General features: G+C 36.6%; 1 protein-coding gene across 4 annotated transcripts in view; it reads right to left on the bottom strand.

Moving 5' to 3' along the window:
- STRN (striatin) overlaps positions 1 to 19156 on the bottom strand; it is a 52167-nt gene that overhangs the window by 4151 nt on the left and 28860 nt on the right. The window contains exons 7-17 of one of the 4 annotated variants that reach the window (XM_017746631.1): positions 18366 to 18476; positions 15971 to 16057; positions 15277 to 15420; positions 13008 to 13144; positions 8409 to 8584; positions 7391 to 7438; positions 6673 to 6794; positions 5648 to 5815; positions 3327 to 3467; positions 946 to 1053; positions 23 to 109 (exon numbers count right to left, since the gene is read on the bottom strand). In XM_017746631.1, the coding sequence (XP_017602120.1) occupies positions 23 to 109; positions 946 to 1053; positions 3327 to 3467; positions 5648 to 5815; positions 6673 to 6794; positions 7391 to 7438; positions 8409 to 8584; positions 13008 to 13144; positions 15277 to 15420; positions 15971 to 16057; positions 18366 to 18476 (1329 nt within the window). The remainder of the gene's footprint in view (positions 1 to 22; positions 110 to 945; positions 1054 to 3326; positions 3468 to 5647; positions 5816 to 6672; positions 6795 to 7390; positions 7439 to 8408; positions 8585 to 13007; positions 13145 to 15276; positions 15421 to 15970; positions 16058 to 18365; positions 18477 to 19156) is intronic. The other 3 variants (XM_017746638.1, XM_017746642.1, XM_017746649.1) reach the window with 3 other exon arrangements.

Raw genomic sequence — 19156 nt, 5'->3', positions numbered from 1 at the left:
AATGAAATCTGAATGTACTTACTGCCAGACATCAAATACAAGCCATTAGGATCAACAGCTAAACTTGTAACTGCATCTAAGTGAGCCACCATGGAGTGGATCAGTTTTCCTTTGAAAGAAAAGATTTATTTAGGTTATTTTCTGCAACTAACTTTGTTACCTGTAGTCACTGCTTACGACGCTACCATAGCTGATATTATAAATACAAGATCTTGTCCCATGACTGAATCATTAAAATTACACAAAAAGTCATTCTTTTAATGTTCACAGTTCCCAAGAACCACAGTAACAATATCATCAACGTTTGTGAGACCTTTACTTTAAGCCATCCTGACACTGCAATCACTGTGCATTTTAAATATCTGCCCCTTAAGATAATTGAGTTCTCAGGTAAGATCTTGAATGGGAAGGAAGGCAGGGGCTGAGTATACTAAAAGCAATGAATATAAACTACATAGGAGTAGGGGATAATGTTAGTTGTCTCAGAGAGTATTAATGTTCTATTACAGCTTATTATAATTACAGCAATGATTTCATGTTAAAAATTGTAAATTATGGGTCAAACGTGGCAGAGGTCTAGGAAGCACTGAAGGAGTGCGAGAGGTTCCCGCTCTCAAGATAAAAATAATACAGACAACCAACAGACGAAACATAAACATAAGAACGTGAAGATTTTGGAAAAAGAAGCCTATTATGGTAAAGAATTATAAACCCCATACACAGGGCATTCCAAAAGAATGGACAGATGCAAGTTCCTTATCACTTTGCCAACAAAGCTTTAAGTGGGCTGGCAATCTTTGGACTCTGCTGGTGATGAGAGATTTCCACTTCAGAGGCTATCCAATTCTTGACATCCCTCAGCATTTATGTGAACAATATAGATAATAATGATTTACATTATACAATGTAATGGCTATGGCTAAGACCAGCTGAAAAGATGCATACCTGTATTGTTGTCATAGAATTTGATGTGTCTGTCTTCATGAGCAGTGATACTAATTGGAAGAGTTGGATGGCTGATGACTCTGTTTATCTGACAGGAAGAACTGACTGCTAAGAAAAAACCCACACATATCAGTACATGTAAATTGCTAAATTCTTTGAAAGATTGCTACTAAGAAATAAGTATGTAATCAATCTTATTTGCAAAATACTTCTTACATATATATCCTGGAAACTCACAGCTAGCACCTTATGTTATACACTTTACAATACTTTCCAAACTACACAGGATAAAAACATACATAAATCGTATATATGCCAAATAAGGTCCAGCTTCTGGACATGGTTTTAGATAGGCACACCAGGTAAAAATGTGAAACCAAAAATTGAGTGAAAACACCTCATTCACACACATTCCTCCTCTTGCCAAGTCAAACTTTCTTCATAACACACAGGACAGGAAAATAAAACACTGCAGGCAGTATGTTTCAAGCAAACAAAATCCACTTAATATTATTCAATCCAATACATGGATTGAAATAATTATTAAAAAAAAAGGATGCTAGACTATTCATAGGAGAGCCAATTTCCTAGCCTTCAATACTTCTGAAATAGCATGCACATATATAGATACCTATACACATACAGAGAAAAAAGTATAGGAATTATCTGATTAGAAATCTAGGCATTGCTGTGATGCACAGGTTAATGCAAGAGGGGTCTTAAGAGGCATAGATTATGACAAAACCCACAAATAGTCACTACACAGAACATCAAAATACAGATATTGTCTTTCATGTTGACTGTATTCAGCTAAATTGCTTCCAAAGAACATTCACATCATTTAATCACAATTCTTACTAAAATAAATGAAATAGAATAGTACTAAAGGTTCACCAGCTATTAAAATGGTAAAGATTTCACTTTACACTTTTCTATAAAAATCTGAACCATAAAGCAGTGTCAGCATCCACAAGACACTTAGAAATTATGGAAGTAAAAATTGAAGAAAAAACCCCACATCCATAATAAACTCTCCTAAAATTACTAAAAGCACATGAACCTTCATCACAGCCAGCCATCCTCACAGTTTGAAAATGCCAGAGTGAGGATTATACTGAACAGCAGAGTCCCTAAATAGTGTGGTAGGGCATTTCAGGTGACATTTTCCTCTTGTCTAGCTCTTGTAGAAATAATAATTTATTTCTTTAAAATACATGTAAGCTTTATAGTACTGTTACATAACTGAAGATACTAAACAGGGACTGCTGGTTGCCATACCAGGGTCTCGTTTTCCTAAAGCAGTATTACAGAACTACAGCAAGGAAGAAGTAAAAAAAATAGAAGGGAGGAGGGAATGGAAGAACAAAGGTGACTGCTACTGAACAGCATTAACTAATTTAAACTGTTTTTTCAGACAGGAGCAAAGATGTGGGTTAAAAGAAGAAATCCAGCACAGTAAGAAATAACATAAAGAAGAGAGATGGCACTTTCCATTTGCTCTTATAAAATGACAGTCATTTAAATATTTTAAAACACACAAGCAAAGCCAACAAGAATGGCTTAGTCCTTTTAAAAAAATATAATTAAATAGTAGAAGTCAGTGACATAAAACCCTGAGGGTGGGGGAAGAAATACCAAAATTTTAAATGACACAATGTTTTACCATTGTGGCTTAAATATGAAACCTTATGCTTCAGCTCATTCTGGTCTCTTTTGTAAAGCCAGGGTAAAATAATTTAGTGACAGCAGCCTCTTCACAGTGTCCTCTAAAACTTCTAATATTGGTCACTGCCATGATCCAAGGCATTATATGGGACCTTGTGAATGAATACTCTTTCACTGGAGCTTTGCTTTCCTCCTACAGTGAAAATTTCAACTAAAGCCCAAGTCCAAATGAGCCAAGAGTGTAATAAAGCTTAGGAGATGAATACCTCTGAGGAAAAACAAAAAAGAATTGACATACACTCAGAATTTTTTAATAAATTCAACTTCGAATTTTCCTGATATTGCCTCTATTTTGCAATTTTGGACTGAAGAGAAAATGGATATATTGAATCAACAGAGATCACAAAGCTGTGTTAAAGAAACCTGTGCTTTTTCTTGTGCTACTACGCCTTGAGGAAGAATTCAGAGTGCGAGCTTGTTTCTTCTACCTTATTTCAAAAGTATGTGCACTCTTCTGCTACTGAAACACCCCTGAGGTCTGTTGTAGTAGTAACAATTTACTGTTTTATCTCAAAACACAGCCTGTAACATAATTCATGTTATAATTTCTCATGACACTGCCCAGTTCTTTGGAAACACTGAAAAGATTATCAATGGTATCAATCTTCAAGAAGCCATTTTTTTCCTTTGGTTGGTTTGGGGCTTTTGATACATACTGGTATCCACACTGGACTCCAGGGTAAGAATTCGCTGCCGTGTCTCCATGTTAAAAATGCTAGTGTGTCCACTGTTAAATGATGCTACCATGAGGCTTGGGTCACTGCTCACAAGATCTACTGATGAAGGGATTCCCATTTCTAGAAAGCAACGAAGGGAAGATGTAGTTAGTGTGAAGAAAATTTTAAAAATATTAAACAAAAAAATTCAACCAGTAAGCACTTCAACATCAAAAGAACCACGATTATGAAAGGAAATGTTGCATTCTAAATCATAAATTATGCCAATCTAAATAGCTTGCCCTGTATTGATCACTATTTTAATCTTTTTTTTTTTTTTTTTTTTACACATGTATCAACAACATTCTTTACTAAGATGCTGTATCTGGAACTGCAGCTGGCCAGAAATCTACTTTGAAATTAAGAAAGAAAGAACTCCCGGGCCCCTTTTCCTTCCCTTAATTGTAACAGCAATTCTCAAAAAAACTCCACCAAACTCCATTGCTTCAATAAAGGGACATGAAATTGAAGTGGTACAACTGATATGACAGATGAGTAACGTTGTTATAATTAACCTGGACAAAATCAGAGCTTAAAAAATCACCAAAGTTCTCCAGGTGCAAATTTTATACACTGGAACTGTCATCATGCAAAGTTATACAAATACATTATAAACTTGTATTTCAAAGCTTTGTCCATCCTGCCTTTTGTGGTATATATTTGATCTCCTTATACTGTAGCCATCTGCACTCTACAGGACAGAAGGTCAAATCAGCAAAGCTTGGGCATAGGATCTATCCCTTAGGATTTTTTTCCTCAAATGTCCTGTTCACCACCTGCTGTGTGAAAGAACAACACCAGCTGCAACAGATGCCAGGAGGAAGAGGAAAAGATAGAGAGTGAGAAACTGAATTTTAAGCAACCTAATGTTGGATCATAGATTCAGATAACACAGGAATATCATCACATCTCTGCAAACTCTCTAAAGATTCATGGGAGAAATATCTTTCTGAGACACATGACCTCAAGAATATTTCTCAGGAATGGTGGTACTTATCTACTTATCGAAAAAATGCCAAAAAGGATTGGTGTGAGAAGAAAACACATTGTTTCTCAAGTGACCCTTTCTACCACTGCCATGCATGCTTATCTGCAGCTTCCTGGTAAGCCTACAATGGTTAATCTAAAGGACTTGAACAATGAGTGACAGATACTTTAATGAGTTTGTTCAAGGTTATCAATAAGCCATAGGAAAACTGTGTTTTCAAGTCTTTGGATTTCACAACTGGGCTTCATTGCAGTTTAGAATCCAAAAACGTCCTAATATTAGCTCTGTGAGGCAAAACTACTCCCCCTTCCCCCTTAGTTTAATAATTAAAACCAAAATCACGCACAACAAACCCCAAATCTCTCCAGGAAGTTTTCAAAGCAGGCAGATAGGTGAGCTGGCAATAACAATCCTGCATACCTTTAGAAACATAGTTCTGCAAAAACTAAAATACATAGAATGTTTCTATTTTGCTCAGTCTGTCTCAACTAAGACATATCCGACCAGCTTTACACCATAATTCAACAAGTCTGTTCAGTTATGACAAAGTTTATTTTGCCTCAAAGTTTTTGTGAAGAGGTAAGGAACTGTCTCAGCTCATGGGCTGCCTTTAATGGCTGTTAGCTCTAGGAGAGTTTGGCAATGTCAACGGGCTTGTTCTGCAGCACTTTGACTCAGACAGCAACTTCCAGAAATTAGATTCTAAACAGTGGGATTTTCATTTGTTCATGAAATTTCAGTAACTAACTCCAAAGGAGTACTTTTTTTCAACTACCAGTGTTTAGGATCACTAGGTTATTGTTACTTAGTTAATGTGGAAACTGAGAAATTCAGTTGGATTTGTTCCTTGTGTTAGAGGCACAAGGAACAAATCTGGAAGGTACAATGACACTGAGATAAAAGACTGGCTACTGCAAACATCCACTGGGGGAAGAAAGGGCTTTTTACTCTTGACAAACCAAAAGCAAGGGCCTAGTGGAACCTCAAGTTTGAATCTGAATTACTGAGTTAATACATTATTCTCCATGGTGCTAGTATCATCAGCAGATCATCGGCAGCAGTTGGATTTTAGATGTATCTGACTGTCCCCCTGCACACAGGTATATATTTAGCTAATGTCAAAGAAGGGTCACAAAATTCACTCTTCCCAAAAACACTCATAAAGGTAAGAAACTCAGAAAAAAGCACAAGAAGTATTTCTGTTCAGTACCCAAAATTATGACAGTCTGAACAGTGATGCTCATGAACTTTAGGGTAGGGTGATTTTCTGTACCTTGATTATCATTAAATATATTGAGAGCTGGAGCAATTTCTGTAGCTTTCCATAAACGTATAGTGCCGTCTGCTGAACACGACAGCAATCGCTGGTGTGCTCCACTGTAAACCAGACCCCACACTGCATCAGTATGGCCTACAAAAGCACCTCTTAGAACAGAAGGATCTGTGAACAAAACACAAAAAAAACACATTTCAGAACAAAATCTGAATTAAGTCAATAGCTGTATCTTAGTCTGTGTTTATGCACCAAACTTTGGAAGATAATCCATTAAAAACCCCAAGATCAATCATGTCATATCAATATAGAAGTCTTAATTACTCTGGCATGAAGATGCTTGAATTTCAGCAGTATTTGTGACATTCTGTTACCCACTTTACAACTAAATGAACAAAACAATGCTTCAGCAGAAGGGACAGTTTTGAAGTTGTTGAAATACACTTCATTGTTAAAATTTGCTTTCAAACAGCCATTAATGGCACAGCAGTCCCTTTTATGCAAAAGTTAGCTTTGAGGCCAACTGCATCTGAAGCTACCAGAAGTGAAAAGTAAATCTCAAAATCCAGACACAAGGCTGACATCCACTCAGATCTGGTAAATCTTACCAAACTGGGCCTTTTTAGCTGTTTGCAGACAACATTAACAGCTTTGGTCTCAGACTATAAAATCTCTTTTTATCTCAACTCCACAGAAATTTTTCAAAGAAAAGAACACTAAAATACACATTTCCTGTACTTGCCAAATTATCAGGTTTAATCCTGTACTTTTAAAACCTGTACTTTAGACTAGCTGTTTCTCAAAACTGTGATGAGATCAAGGCCTTTTTTAAGAAAATGATACTTTATCTTGCCATCAAGTAGCATCAGCATTAAAATAATGTTACTTCAAGTAATTGAAGATAACATTCAATTTGCTCTTTTAAACTTTCACAGAAGCATTATCGACAAATTACACTGTTTTAGTGACACAACATTACTGCCACTAAACTTATTATTTCACTGCTGCGTGTGACAGCAACGCACCGTAAGAGTCATAGGGGTCGATGTTTGGGTTGGTTGTGTTCCAGCCATGGATGAGGCCATCTGTTCCCCCACTGTAGCACTGCTCACCATTACTGCTCATCACCACACAGAGCACTGGTCCACTGGAAGAAACCCCCAAAGAAACACTGACTATGAACATTTTCATTACATGAAATGCAATGTCAATCTTCTGAATCTTCAAATTTCCATGTTAAATACAATTCACTTGCTGCATGGATTGCAACAAAAATTCTGCATAATGAAATCATATGCTACAACATCACAATTTGAACTGTAGGATTTTGTACTTCGCATAAACAGACTTTTTTTCTTTTTAAAAGATTTAAGGCTCTTTCATGAAATCATCTCAGTAGATTTAAATCCATTGCATTCATTCTTCTTCAGCTTCATTCTATATATTCAAGTATCTGGCAAAAAGGCAAAAGCTGCAATGATGAACAGAACACCTAATCAAATTTGAACTGTATAATTTGTAGGTTTTTAATTTTAAAATTGTGGTATATGTGACTTCAGACATAAATAACTATGCAGAAAGGAGATGAACACATGCAGATGTGTTCTAAAAAACATAGGAACTAAAAGCACCACATGAAATCAGTAGCTGGTAAGGTGGAAATTAGTTTTTTAAAAAATTCTGTTTCTATTTAAAAATCATATCTTTCTCAAAATATGACAATATTTCTCAGGAAATACTTACTTATGTGCTCTGAAGGTATATATTGGCTCTACATCAAGAGAAGCACTCCTAAATGAAGTACAAAAAGAAGTTAACATGTATACAATCTTACACAATGCTTTACAAAAAATGCCAGAATCGCTAAATTCTTAAAATCCCTGCTACATCTTTTGCAGTGTTTCTCTCAAAACTTCCTCTCCCAACACAATTTTTCACATATCTAGGAACTATTTGTAGTCTTTCAAAACACGACAGGATTTGTTGTTTGGTTTTTTGTTTAAAGACATTCAAGGTAGCTCACAGACCCATCAAACTAGGTAGGTACATCAGTGGAGGGGAAGAAGTGGAGAGACATCAGCATCACAGGGAATGTATCATTAAGTGTTCCTATCAGAGCAAAGGAGTTTTGGACTCCTAGTTTTTCTATCAACACTGAAATGCTTCAAAATTTGCTTCTCTGGACTTCACCAATCTTGTTAGAGACCAAGGGAAGACTCCGTGTTATGCCCAGTCCTCCTCAAAGGTATGATGGTACTCCCTTAACCACATCAGCCCTGCTATGAATTTCCTCTCATTTCTGCAAATTCCTAGCAATTTGCAAGAGACAGTGAACAAAGGAACCTGCCAACATCTCAGAGTTTAAAGCTGTACATTATGTATATGCATGTATGTGTATACATACATATGCATAGATATAAATGCATTCTATACATTAATATACACATGCAAGCACACTAACAGGCCGCATCCAAATATTTTCACTAGTAAATTAATTTGTCGTGTTATCCACAAGGAAAATATAAAAAACTGAATGGTTTTCCTTTTCACAAACAAAACACATTCACAAACACGTGGATTTTTTCTGGCATTCTTTACGCATCTCCACCCTTCTCTGAGAACTTGTTTTCCTACTCCTAAATTCAGGGAACACTTTCCATTAACTGCAAGGGCCATTCGGTGAAGTGGTATCTAGGGTTTGGTTTTTCTTTCTTCATAAATTAAAATTGTTTTTGAAGAAAAGAAAGAAAAAAAATCTTACTTTTTTGCTGGGGCTGTTTTTTGTAAATTCCACATTTTTAAAGTATGGTCCTCTGAAGCTGTTATTAAGACTGGTTCAACCGGATGAAAAGCGAGACCTCTTATTCCATCAAAGTGACTTCTTAACGTAAACTTGGGGTTCCAAGTCTTTCTCAATGCATCCTTATTGTTGGCTATCTAATAAAAAAAAAAATGCCAAACTTGTAATTAAGCTGGAAGGCACAACAAAAGGAAGAAATCAAAAATTTAGTTTGGCATTTTCAGAAGATGTCAAATTATCTCACCCACTCTTCACAACAATCTGCTCGTGAACCACAGTCCACTTAACACTAACCAGACACTTCAAAATGAGAACCAAGGTAGATGTATTCCATACAAGTAATGTTGCATCCACAGTAATAAATTCTATGCAAATCTGAAATACTCTCGTGTCTGTAAAATTACACACTTTAAAAGCACTGATACTTCAGTGAACTCAGTTAGGTATTTAAAACTTGATCTATACCTACTGGCTCATTTACTTACAACACTGGGCTTGACTCACCAAGGTGTGGTCCCTGAATATCCAAAGTACTACTGACATGGCAGCTCTAAAGTAAAGGTCTGAGAGAAACAGAGAAGTCTCTAGAAGCACAAAAAGGAACACAACCTAACTTACCCAGCTAAGGCAACTCAAGCTCTGTAGTAATGCATGGCCAGTGAAGTTTGCCAGAATAGGAAAAAAAAATGGCAAAAAGGACTTGGCTACACACTAAGAATCTAACTGGCAGGCAATAAGGTATCATGTATACAGACACAATTATTTGGCAATAAATGCATTTTAGAAGATCCAGAAAGAAAGCCTTTAAAAAAAGTAACAGTTTCTTCAATGTTGTTCCTCTGAACAAATATTGACACAAAATGCTGAACCAACTTTTTCCACTGTCAGTCAACAATGTCATGAGTTAAATTTACCTTTCCACTGCTGATAGTCATTATGAAAAACCAAGAAAACAAACAATTGTACTGATATTTATTATGTTGAAATCTACAGATAATTCCAAATAATTTATATCCTTAACTGCAAAGATGAGACAACTATTTTGAGCCACTTCAAGAAACATTTTATTCTGGGGACTGGGAGTGAAAGAGGAGGTTTAAGAACAGAAGTGCTTTTTCTTAGGCTTTGTTACATCTGGATTTAATTATAAAAACACGCATCAATTAAGAGGTTCTATAGATTTTCAACAAGGAGAAAGGAGCTGTAACAAACAGCAGGTTTAGTCTCATCATATTTCTTAGTAATGACATATTGCCTTGCTCAGGGAGACAAGTCAGTTTCTTTGCCAGTTTACTGAGCCAAGCTGGCTCAGTGAAGGAACAGACAAACGCTCGAGCTGGTACAAGGATGGGGCAGGACTGCACAGTTAGCAGCTCTAGCAGGTTTTCTGAAGACTGGCCAAGAAAGTCTCAGCAAAAAGGGTACAAGACGTACAGATATCTGGAGAGGAATTTGGTTGCCTCAACATAGGCACCTAATGCCAATTAGGTAATGGAGGGAACCTGCCTGCCCTCCAGCTGCCATACCAGCAGCACAGGTTCTGTTTCACATCTGCAAAAGCCACAAAGACACCTCAGATCGCCCAATAGTGAATTCCAGTTCTGGCAGGATAATATTCTCCATTTGCTTGTCTTTCATTCAAAAATGCCTTTCCAAAGGAGTCCAAGATGGGTAGTTTATAAATTGGGAAGTAGATGGAGGGCATACCAACAGCAGACCAGCAGCAGAGGTGGAAACGGATTCTAGCCCTGACACATCACCCACCTGGCTGCACCGCATCACTCTACCCACCAGCCTCGCAAGCTGTGAGGCTGCTTATTCACACAGCAGACAACCTCCTCCTGTCTCTCCCCACCAAAGTGCAACGGTGAGGCCTGAAAAGCAGTTTGGGGGGGATGCCAACCCCCAAATTAGTATCTGATCTGGATTTGCCACTGATAATAATATTTGTGTTTATACAAAATTGAAAACAGCTTGAAAACTCAAAACCAGCAATGACATGCAATTATAGGCACTTCTCTTGTTCAAAGTTGTAAGAACTCAAAGAAGAGCCTACTACAAAGTCCAAAACCTCCTGATCAGTACTTAACATTAAATGCAATGATTTTGCAGTTCAGTTACTCTTATCTAAAAGTCTATCATAATTTTATGAAGCTTCTTAATCTATTCAGAAGACTAGGGAAAAAACCAGAGCCAACCAAAGTGAACATTCGTCAAGAATGTGTAAAGGAAGGAAAAAGAAAAGAGTAACTTAAGAGTATTGGCTAGCAATCTGGAAAATTTAATCTTGTTAGATATTCTAACAACTTATCTACAATAGAAAAATTTTGTCTTTTAAGTAATAAATTCATAATCTCCATTACCAAGTGAAAACCATTCTTTAACTTACAGCCAAAGCAATATGTAAAAAACTGAAACCATGAAATAGGGTAGGCTAATGCTGCCATTTTTTAGAAGGAAAGAATCCAGCAAAAATGTCAGTAGGATAAAAGGGACCGAAAATGGGAAGAGTGTCTGCCACTCTTGAAAGTAAAAATATTTAAAGACTGATTTACATAATCTTTCAATTTGATTCACCATATGATCCAAAACTGACACTTAACACATTAAACTTTCACTAATCATACCTAATTCACATTTGGCAGTCAGATGTATGAAATAGTCCAAAATAGAAACATTCTATTATCTGTAAGCTAAACTTTCAATGAAACTTGAAATAGAAACACCAGCCTCTCATTTTGCTTCAATGAAGTGCACAGTGACAAGAGCAAATAGTTTTGTAAATGCTTTTTTTTAATTGTCAGCACTAGAAAAAGGTAAGAGTCAAGGTAACCATGACTATGAATTCCTGATCACAGGACTTCATACAGCCATTTGACAAATGAACAAATAGCAGTTAGTATTCTCCATCATGCAGGATAGGATATGAGCAGATAAAGAAAGGCTATTCCATAAATGAAAGCTGTTAGCTCATGATACAGAGACATGAACAAACACAAGTTTATACAGACAGTTGCACAATGAAGTCAAGCAATGAAAGCATCTTGTACAGATGGTTCAGGTTTGTCATGTTCTCTGAATTTAAAATCCAGCCTCGGATTTTTAGGTGTACTTGTAACAGAAGTGCATTTGTACATCACTGTACCCCTTTCTGAAGACATGGCTAGGGAGAATTCGTAAAAACATTAAAAACTGAGCCCAAATTAGGAGAAAATACTAAAATACTGAATTTTAGCAGAAATGTTCTGCATTCATTGCATAGTGATGATTCATAACATATCACATATTCAGAAACTTAGTATAGTGGTAGAGCACATCTCTGCAGTGGCATTCTCAAAATGTGTAAGCTTTTATTAAATATGTACTTCATTGCTTTACAAGTACATACAGGGGTAGAACTTCAAAGTAAGGACCTGCATCTTATTTCTAAAGTCTCAGACTTCATTTGTGATAGTAAAATCCCAGATAATGATTATTTAAGAGTCAGATTTACTGAAGGGTAGGATTCTTCCCCAACATAGCATTAAAAATTATCTCTGAAATCCCTCAACCTTGATACAGCTGGGCAACGCAATAGCAAGATTAATCTGAAGCTGACAGATCACACAAGAGCAGATAATTAAATTAATAGCTGAAGTATCCTTTCCCAAAAAATCAGAAATACAGAAAAAAAATTGCATACAACTAAAAAGATGCAATTTTAAGAAATATTTTTTCACAAACAGTGCAAGAAAAATAAGCTGCAGGCTACATACACAGCCACAGAAGTGCTGGCCACAAAACCCTCCTAAGATTTCTGGTCCAGTCTCCCATTTGAAATGAAACTACTGCCCACACCAGGTAATGTAAACCACAGCTCTCCCCCAGCCAAGTGTTGAATATCTCTCAGGAGAGGGATTCCACTGTGTCTCTAAGCAAGTTGTTTCAGTATCACCTACTACATAACTCTCTCCCCCAGTGTCTTACCTGAAACTCCCAAGATGTAGTTTGCTGTTGTTTTCTCTTGCTTTAATGCCTGGCACTATGGAGAAGCTTGGCTCTGTCATCCTTGTAAGCACCCTTTCAATGTCTGCAGGCTGCTATTTGAGCACTCTTCAGCCTCCTAACAGCTGAACAAGACTATCTCCCTTAACATCTACTCATCAGTCACAAGCTACTGGACTCTCCTCAATTTCTCTAAAACCCTCTTGAAGTGGAGTGGCCCAAAACTGCATACAGCCCATGTAAAAGGGATAGAAACACCCCTCAATCTGCTGGCCATGATACTCCTAATTTTGCTCACTCACTGTGGTTACACATACCCAGCTGTACCACTATCAATAACTAATTTACTTTCAACTATTTGCATGACATGGTAGGGAAATGAGAGGAGAGGGGCTTGCAGGGAGCTTGAACACTGCTGTGTATGGGAAGAACAGCTTCGTCAAGTAAAAATTTGTGACATCCTCTGGCAGCATAATTTTAACTGGAAAATGTTTTCTTCTGAGTCTACACACAAGTAACTTGCATCTGCCTTCAACAAGACAGAAGGACATTGAGTTACCATTAATAATCACTTACATCGTAAGTCAGCGAATCTGCCTCATTTGCTACAGTAAGGCCTGCCAGTTCTCCAAGACCCAGTTCATTTTCAAGGGCTTCATCTGTTCCCATAATGAAAGATTTCCCTGAGGATGGAGGGAATGTTAAAGCTTCCACTGCAAGAAAACAAAACAAAACAAAACAAATCCTGAAACATGGGTTTATACTACACTGTATAATAAAAGCACATTTTCCACTTTCAGAATGCTACGTATCTCTCAAGTATAGAGGGGAAAAAAATACACAGAGATGCATAGAAAAATAGCTATTCTAAAGATAATCACTGCACTTACCAACAAACAGCACCCTGTGAACACACCTACACTTGAGGTGTGTGCAGCTCCACACAGTAAATGCAACCAGCCACAGGCAGGCAGGGTGTGCTACGATTCACCCATAAATAACGCACAAGAAACACAGAAAACACCTTCCCCAACTCAGCTACAAAATATGCAAATAGGTGCTGAAGAAGCAACAAAAATATAGATAAGAATAGCTGGTGGGAGCAGCCCAAATAAAAGCCCTTCAAGCACTGCTGTTTGATTAGGTCTCCTAGTTGTTACCTTTTCATCACAAACATCTCTTCCCTTTTCCCCCATAAAGTCTACACTACTGGTCTCTTTTCCAATCTTTCGAACTCACAATGCAATATTTCACTCAACACACAATACATACAGGACATCAAATTTGAAAATTTACTGGAATAAAAAAATGTGTGCCCAAATGTGTCTCAGCTTTATAAAGATATACACAGCTAATAGTAATGCCAAACTCAGAATGGTAACAATCAGCTGTCTTTTTTTGTGAGAGTCCATTTGAGTCTCTTGAATTAAAAAAACACATTACTGAAAAGACATGAAAATAAGAGCTCTGCTAACATAGCTCTCTGTAGATGTGAGAAAAGTTGGAAAGGAAACACTCAACAAAAAATTCTTCCCCTTCTCAAAGCGTTGCTAAGTTACCCCCTTCTTTCATAAAGAAAATCACTGAGCATGAAGGAAGCAGAACTACTGAGATCTTTGGTAACTATTCCACACACCAGGGCTTTTAATGCATCTTAATTATAACTCAGCTGATCTACTTTTTCACACTTACTGAAAGACTGCTAAGTGGAACTCATGTTTTTGCACATTTTTCAAAACACGTATTTACCATTTTAATAGAGCACATGATATCACAGAATCATGGAACGGTTTGGGTTGGAAAGGACCTTAAAGATCATCATGTTCCAAACCCCTGCCATGGGCAGGAACACCTTCCACCAGATGGGATTGTTCAAAGCACCATCCAGCGTGGCACTGAACACTTCCAGGGATGGGACATCCACAGCTTCTCTGGACAACCTGTTCGGTGTCTCACCACCCTCGCAGTAAAGAATTCCTTCCTAATATCTAATCAACACCGGCCCTCTTTTCAGTCTGAAACCATTCTCACTTGTACTGTCACTACGTCCCCATGTAAGAAGTCCCTGTTTGTCTCTCTTGCAGGCTCCCTTTAGCTACTGCTGTCTTTGAAAAATTCATGTAGCCTCATAAACTATATGTTATTATGCTCTCTATTACAGCAATTCAAATATTGAATCAAATAGATGATTTAGCATTTTTCAGACATAACAGTAGTGCCTCATTACAAAGATGCGTGAGTGGCCTTCCCTTGGACTAGCCCCATGAGAATTTTTTTAGTTTTTGGAACACTTTATGGAAAGTAATACACTGGCAAGCTGCAAGTTGTTCTGTATGATTCACTACACAATCACCACATGCTTTTAAAAGCTATAGTAAGGCACCTGTGTTTACCTGCAGAGCCTCTATCTTTGCAACTGGAAAAGAAGGACACGCCTGCATGTGTGTATGTATACATACATACATTAAAATTATGTTAATGGGAAGAAAAAAAGATGCTCTTATGTCCTCAGAGTTTACGGTCTACACTTGTCTGCCAGGCTTGAGCAGAAACAAAAGCAAGTGATTTAGGATCATCATACTACAAAGCCACTAAGCGCCAAATTATGTTTTTTCCATCATGCTCAAAGGTATTCAGCCAAGACTTGAACTTAGGTAGGTGTCTTGACCTTACTAATAGTGACCATATGGAGGAATGGGAATGTCATTTATCACACTTAGACAGAACTTGCAATACTGAATCAGAACTTGTAAAGTGCTTGGAAAGTCTTAGAGGATAATCTTTAAGAAGTAACTATAAACATCCACCCTCTACAAAGGGGTATGCACTTTTTTTCAATATTTACCTTCATCCGTCCTGTTTATCTCATGTTCAATGAGCCTCGAGCTACTGGGCCTAGAAGAAGGTGCAACAGATGGCTGTAATGAAGGGAGATCATCAACATCTCTCAAGTTTGCAAGCATATCTTGCAGCTTTGACCTGTTGGGCCCTAACCAGAAAAAAACAAAAAATTAAAGGGATTAGGCATAGTTCACGATGACACTACTTATATCAGATATGCTACAGCAGCACATGCAACAATGGATCCTACCTTGCGTTATGACATTACCACAGAGAAACTAATGAGCACTTATTTCAGCAGTAACTAATCATCCAGCATGAAATGAATTTCGAGAAGAAAGTGATAGAAGCAACTGAGAATTGTGAATGCACAATTTTCCCCATATGTATGAACTTACAGTGCTACTTGTATGGGATGCTGAAGAATTCTGCCAACTGAGTCACACTTTAGATTATGAGAATATTTACTTTGCCAAAACAATAGCTGACATCCGTGAATAGTTTAGAATTTGTGCATCAGGTACTTTGTGCAGCATATTCTTATGACAACATTATAATTTAAATTTATTTGTGCAGTAGTGTGGTATCGTGAACCATATAATCCAAAAAGTTATATTAAAATACAAATGCAACTGGATTCACTGGCCTACTCCCTGAAGCTACATATGGTGAAGACCCATGCCCTTCTTGACACTTACCTGTGCTTTGCTCCATCATTTTCCCACATCCCTGTTTTGACTGTTTTATATAGGATTGAGGCTGAAACATATCTTCGGTAGTTTTTCCTGTTGTAAGTTTAATTAAGAATGGGAAAATGTCTTACCCATAGTCCATTATGTTTTTTCCTAGACCAGCAAATAATACAGCTATTTTTAAGCAGTTTTAACACAGTAGTGTACTCTAATATATGTATTCTCTCATAAAACCATTCTATGATTGTATTCTCTTATTACTTCACAGGAATGTTTACTACAGCCTTGCAAAATCGTGAGTTTACTAATGTAGTTGCAAACTCTACTTTGTCCACCCTAACCATAATGACTGACAATAAACTAAATTGTATTTAACTTGTCTGTCACCAAAATATTACTCAATCCAGAAAAACACTACAAAGGATTTTGCAAGATTGTTTTACTATAATATCTGCTTTATAAAAACAGTATTTTACTTAGTAGCATTTCAGTGGCTAAGCACCATATATGATGAAATTAAAGTCATCGAAACAAACTTTGTAAAATTTAATGTTATTTAGTCCCTTCTTTTTTCTCCAGACAGCCTCCCTCACGTTCTTCTTCACTATGTGCAATATCATGAACAGCTGAAAACAGGCTCTGATCCTTCCCGATTTTTCTGCACTGATGCCTCTCTAATGATGGTTTGTCCATGGAAAGATGCTTAATTTCACTGCTACAGTAAACCACTTTGTCTCCCAAGATCAAACCAATCAAATCAATCAAAAAGGTACTGAGCAGTAGTTATCTTCATGAAGGAGCACTGGATGTCCAAGTGCTGCCTTTACTTCATTATTTTAAATATAAAGATATAAAAGATATTCCAATAATGTCTATGTCTATATTAACAATTGAGTTTTATAATCAAAAATAAAAAGACAACAGCTGTTCAAGAACAGAACTTCAACACTTGGATTAAATAATTTCTGCTAAACTAACCCTACAGCTATTTACCCTGAACTACATAACATGTCTGTATATTTAAAAAATAACAGACAAGATATAAAAATCACTTTCACTGTAATCATATATTGGCATGTCCTATCTTAAGAATAAAGAAATTTAGAATGAATTTTATGTTCATGTTTAAACATGAACACTTTAGTTAGCCAGCTCAGCTTCTTGTCAGACTTGTAATTAACTTCCAGTAAATTAAACTCTTCCAAAGATGACAAAAATATCACTTGAGAAATTTAAAGCATGGTAATTATTTACCTTTTTTCTTAATTTGAAAGAAAAAAGAGAAGTTTAGTTTTTGTATTTGGTAACATAATTTCAGCCACATAACCAACTGCTGAGCAGCAGCTAATGGGAGTATCAATACAAAAAGTAACAAAACAAGTCAGCCTCAGTGATGTGAGGGTCTGACATATTTGCATCACTAGGGTCATCTCTTTGGAAGTGACAATTTCCTTGGTATTCATAAGCATCTTCCCACAAAGGGAGAAACATCCCTGAAATTTCTTACCAGGCTACATGCAATATTATTAATATACATCTTTCACACATGAATTCTCGATATGGCCAGGTATTTGAAACACAGACATGGATACAGTGTTTCATTTTAAACTCTCCATCTGAGTTCAAAAAGTTTTACAGCTTACCTATCAAAACCCATTGATTTTACAAAACATATCTGTATTTCAGGAAATGTAACAAAAAAAAAAATAAATACAGGGCTAGAAACTGTATTTCAGATACTGTTCACAGGTTTTTTTGATAACAATACCCAACTTTTTTAAAGGCTAGTCCCAGATGTATGAAAGTCAATAAATAAATCCTGTGATTTACAAATAAACTGATGGTCATAGTTGCTTCCTATTTCGAGCCCTGCATAACAAATTATGATGACAGCATGACTTTCATGTTGTGAATGTCAAGTATAAACAGGGGTAGAAATTAACCTGTTTTCTCCCACTGTCATCTAATAGGATACTCAAGAGAGTTTCCAGTTTGGTTTCTTTCTTTATTTATGCATCAGACTTTAACTCTTCCTGTGAAACTGGCATGTTTCCAGCTAAGAAAGGGTTCTGAAGTCTTCTATATTAAAGTGTGAAGTATTAAAACAATGCCTTTTACAATTTAAATATCTGAATAACAAAAGTACAAAACATTCTTGAAGCGAGAATTTTTAACTAACCCAACACTTGGTTGGAAGAAGTTATATCTAATCCAACTATTTATCAGGTAACTTGATTGTCTGTCATTAATTTCAACCCCTGAGAACTGGTGAACAGGAAAGCAGTCAGGAGCAGCAAAGTAAAAGAGTAAGTAATTTTAGGAAAACATTGAAAGAGAGATAGAATTAAGGGTGTGAAAGATGTGAGATTTATGATTTTAAGGTGCAATGTTTTCCACTTACTCTTCACCCCCTTTTTCCCCTTGCGCTCCTTTTTGTATTGTTCCTTGAGTTTGGTTATAACTCCCTGGTCGACATTCCAGGCTTCAGGCATGAGACACTGGTCTTCCTTTTCTAAACAAAGTGAAACAAATGAAACATCCTTTTTCAATAATGTCACCAAGTGATCTCCACTGAAGGAGGCAACAGCTGCTGTCAATGGCATTTGTCTTTTATTTTAAACAGACAGAAATAGCACCAAGCCTGTGAAAGCTGTAAAACTGCTACTCACATTCCACTTCTGTTTGCTCAGAATTTTCTTAATAAATAATTGAGATGAAATTTCACGTGCTTAATTCCTATAACCAAGCACATAGCTGTCCATAAATGTAAGTGACATTTACTTTACAATAAATCAGGACATATTTTTCAGCATTTTCTGTCCTCCAGGGGAAGAATTATTATATCTAGAAGAAACAGCTATGTTACTTGTCAACATAACTTTACAACTCAGATGTTGTGTTACTGCATTTCAAATTCTCATTTTACTGTCTTTCTGCTACATTGTTATTTACACAAAGCAGTAGCACATTTAAATCATTATGGAACACAATATTCATGTCATCATGGTTTAAGTAAACCCTTAGAGGACTAAAGCCATGAAATTTCACAAAAAGGTGAAGGCCTGAGGTACTAATCTTTGGGAAAAAAGTCCAAAACATTTCAGCATGCCTAATGAAAAGAAATCCCCTCTTTTTTGTTTTGGGGTTTGTTTTTTTTTCTAAACATCTCCCTCAAATTGCTTCCTCTGTGAC

This window comes from Corvus brachyrhynchos, unplaced genomic scaffold (genome assembly GCF_000691975.1).
Source record: "Corvus brachyrhynchos isolate BGI_N302 unplaced genomic scaffold, ASM69197v1 scaffold70, whole genome shotgun sequence".
Lineage (NCBI taxonomy): Eukaryota > Metazoa > Chordata > Aves > Passeriformes > Corvidae > Corvus > Corvus brachyrhynchos.
Note: the sequence above shows the minus strand (reverse complement) of the source record. Positions and strands in the feature narration are given on the sequence as shown.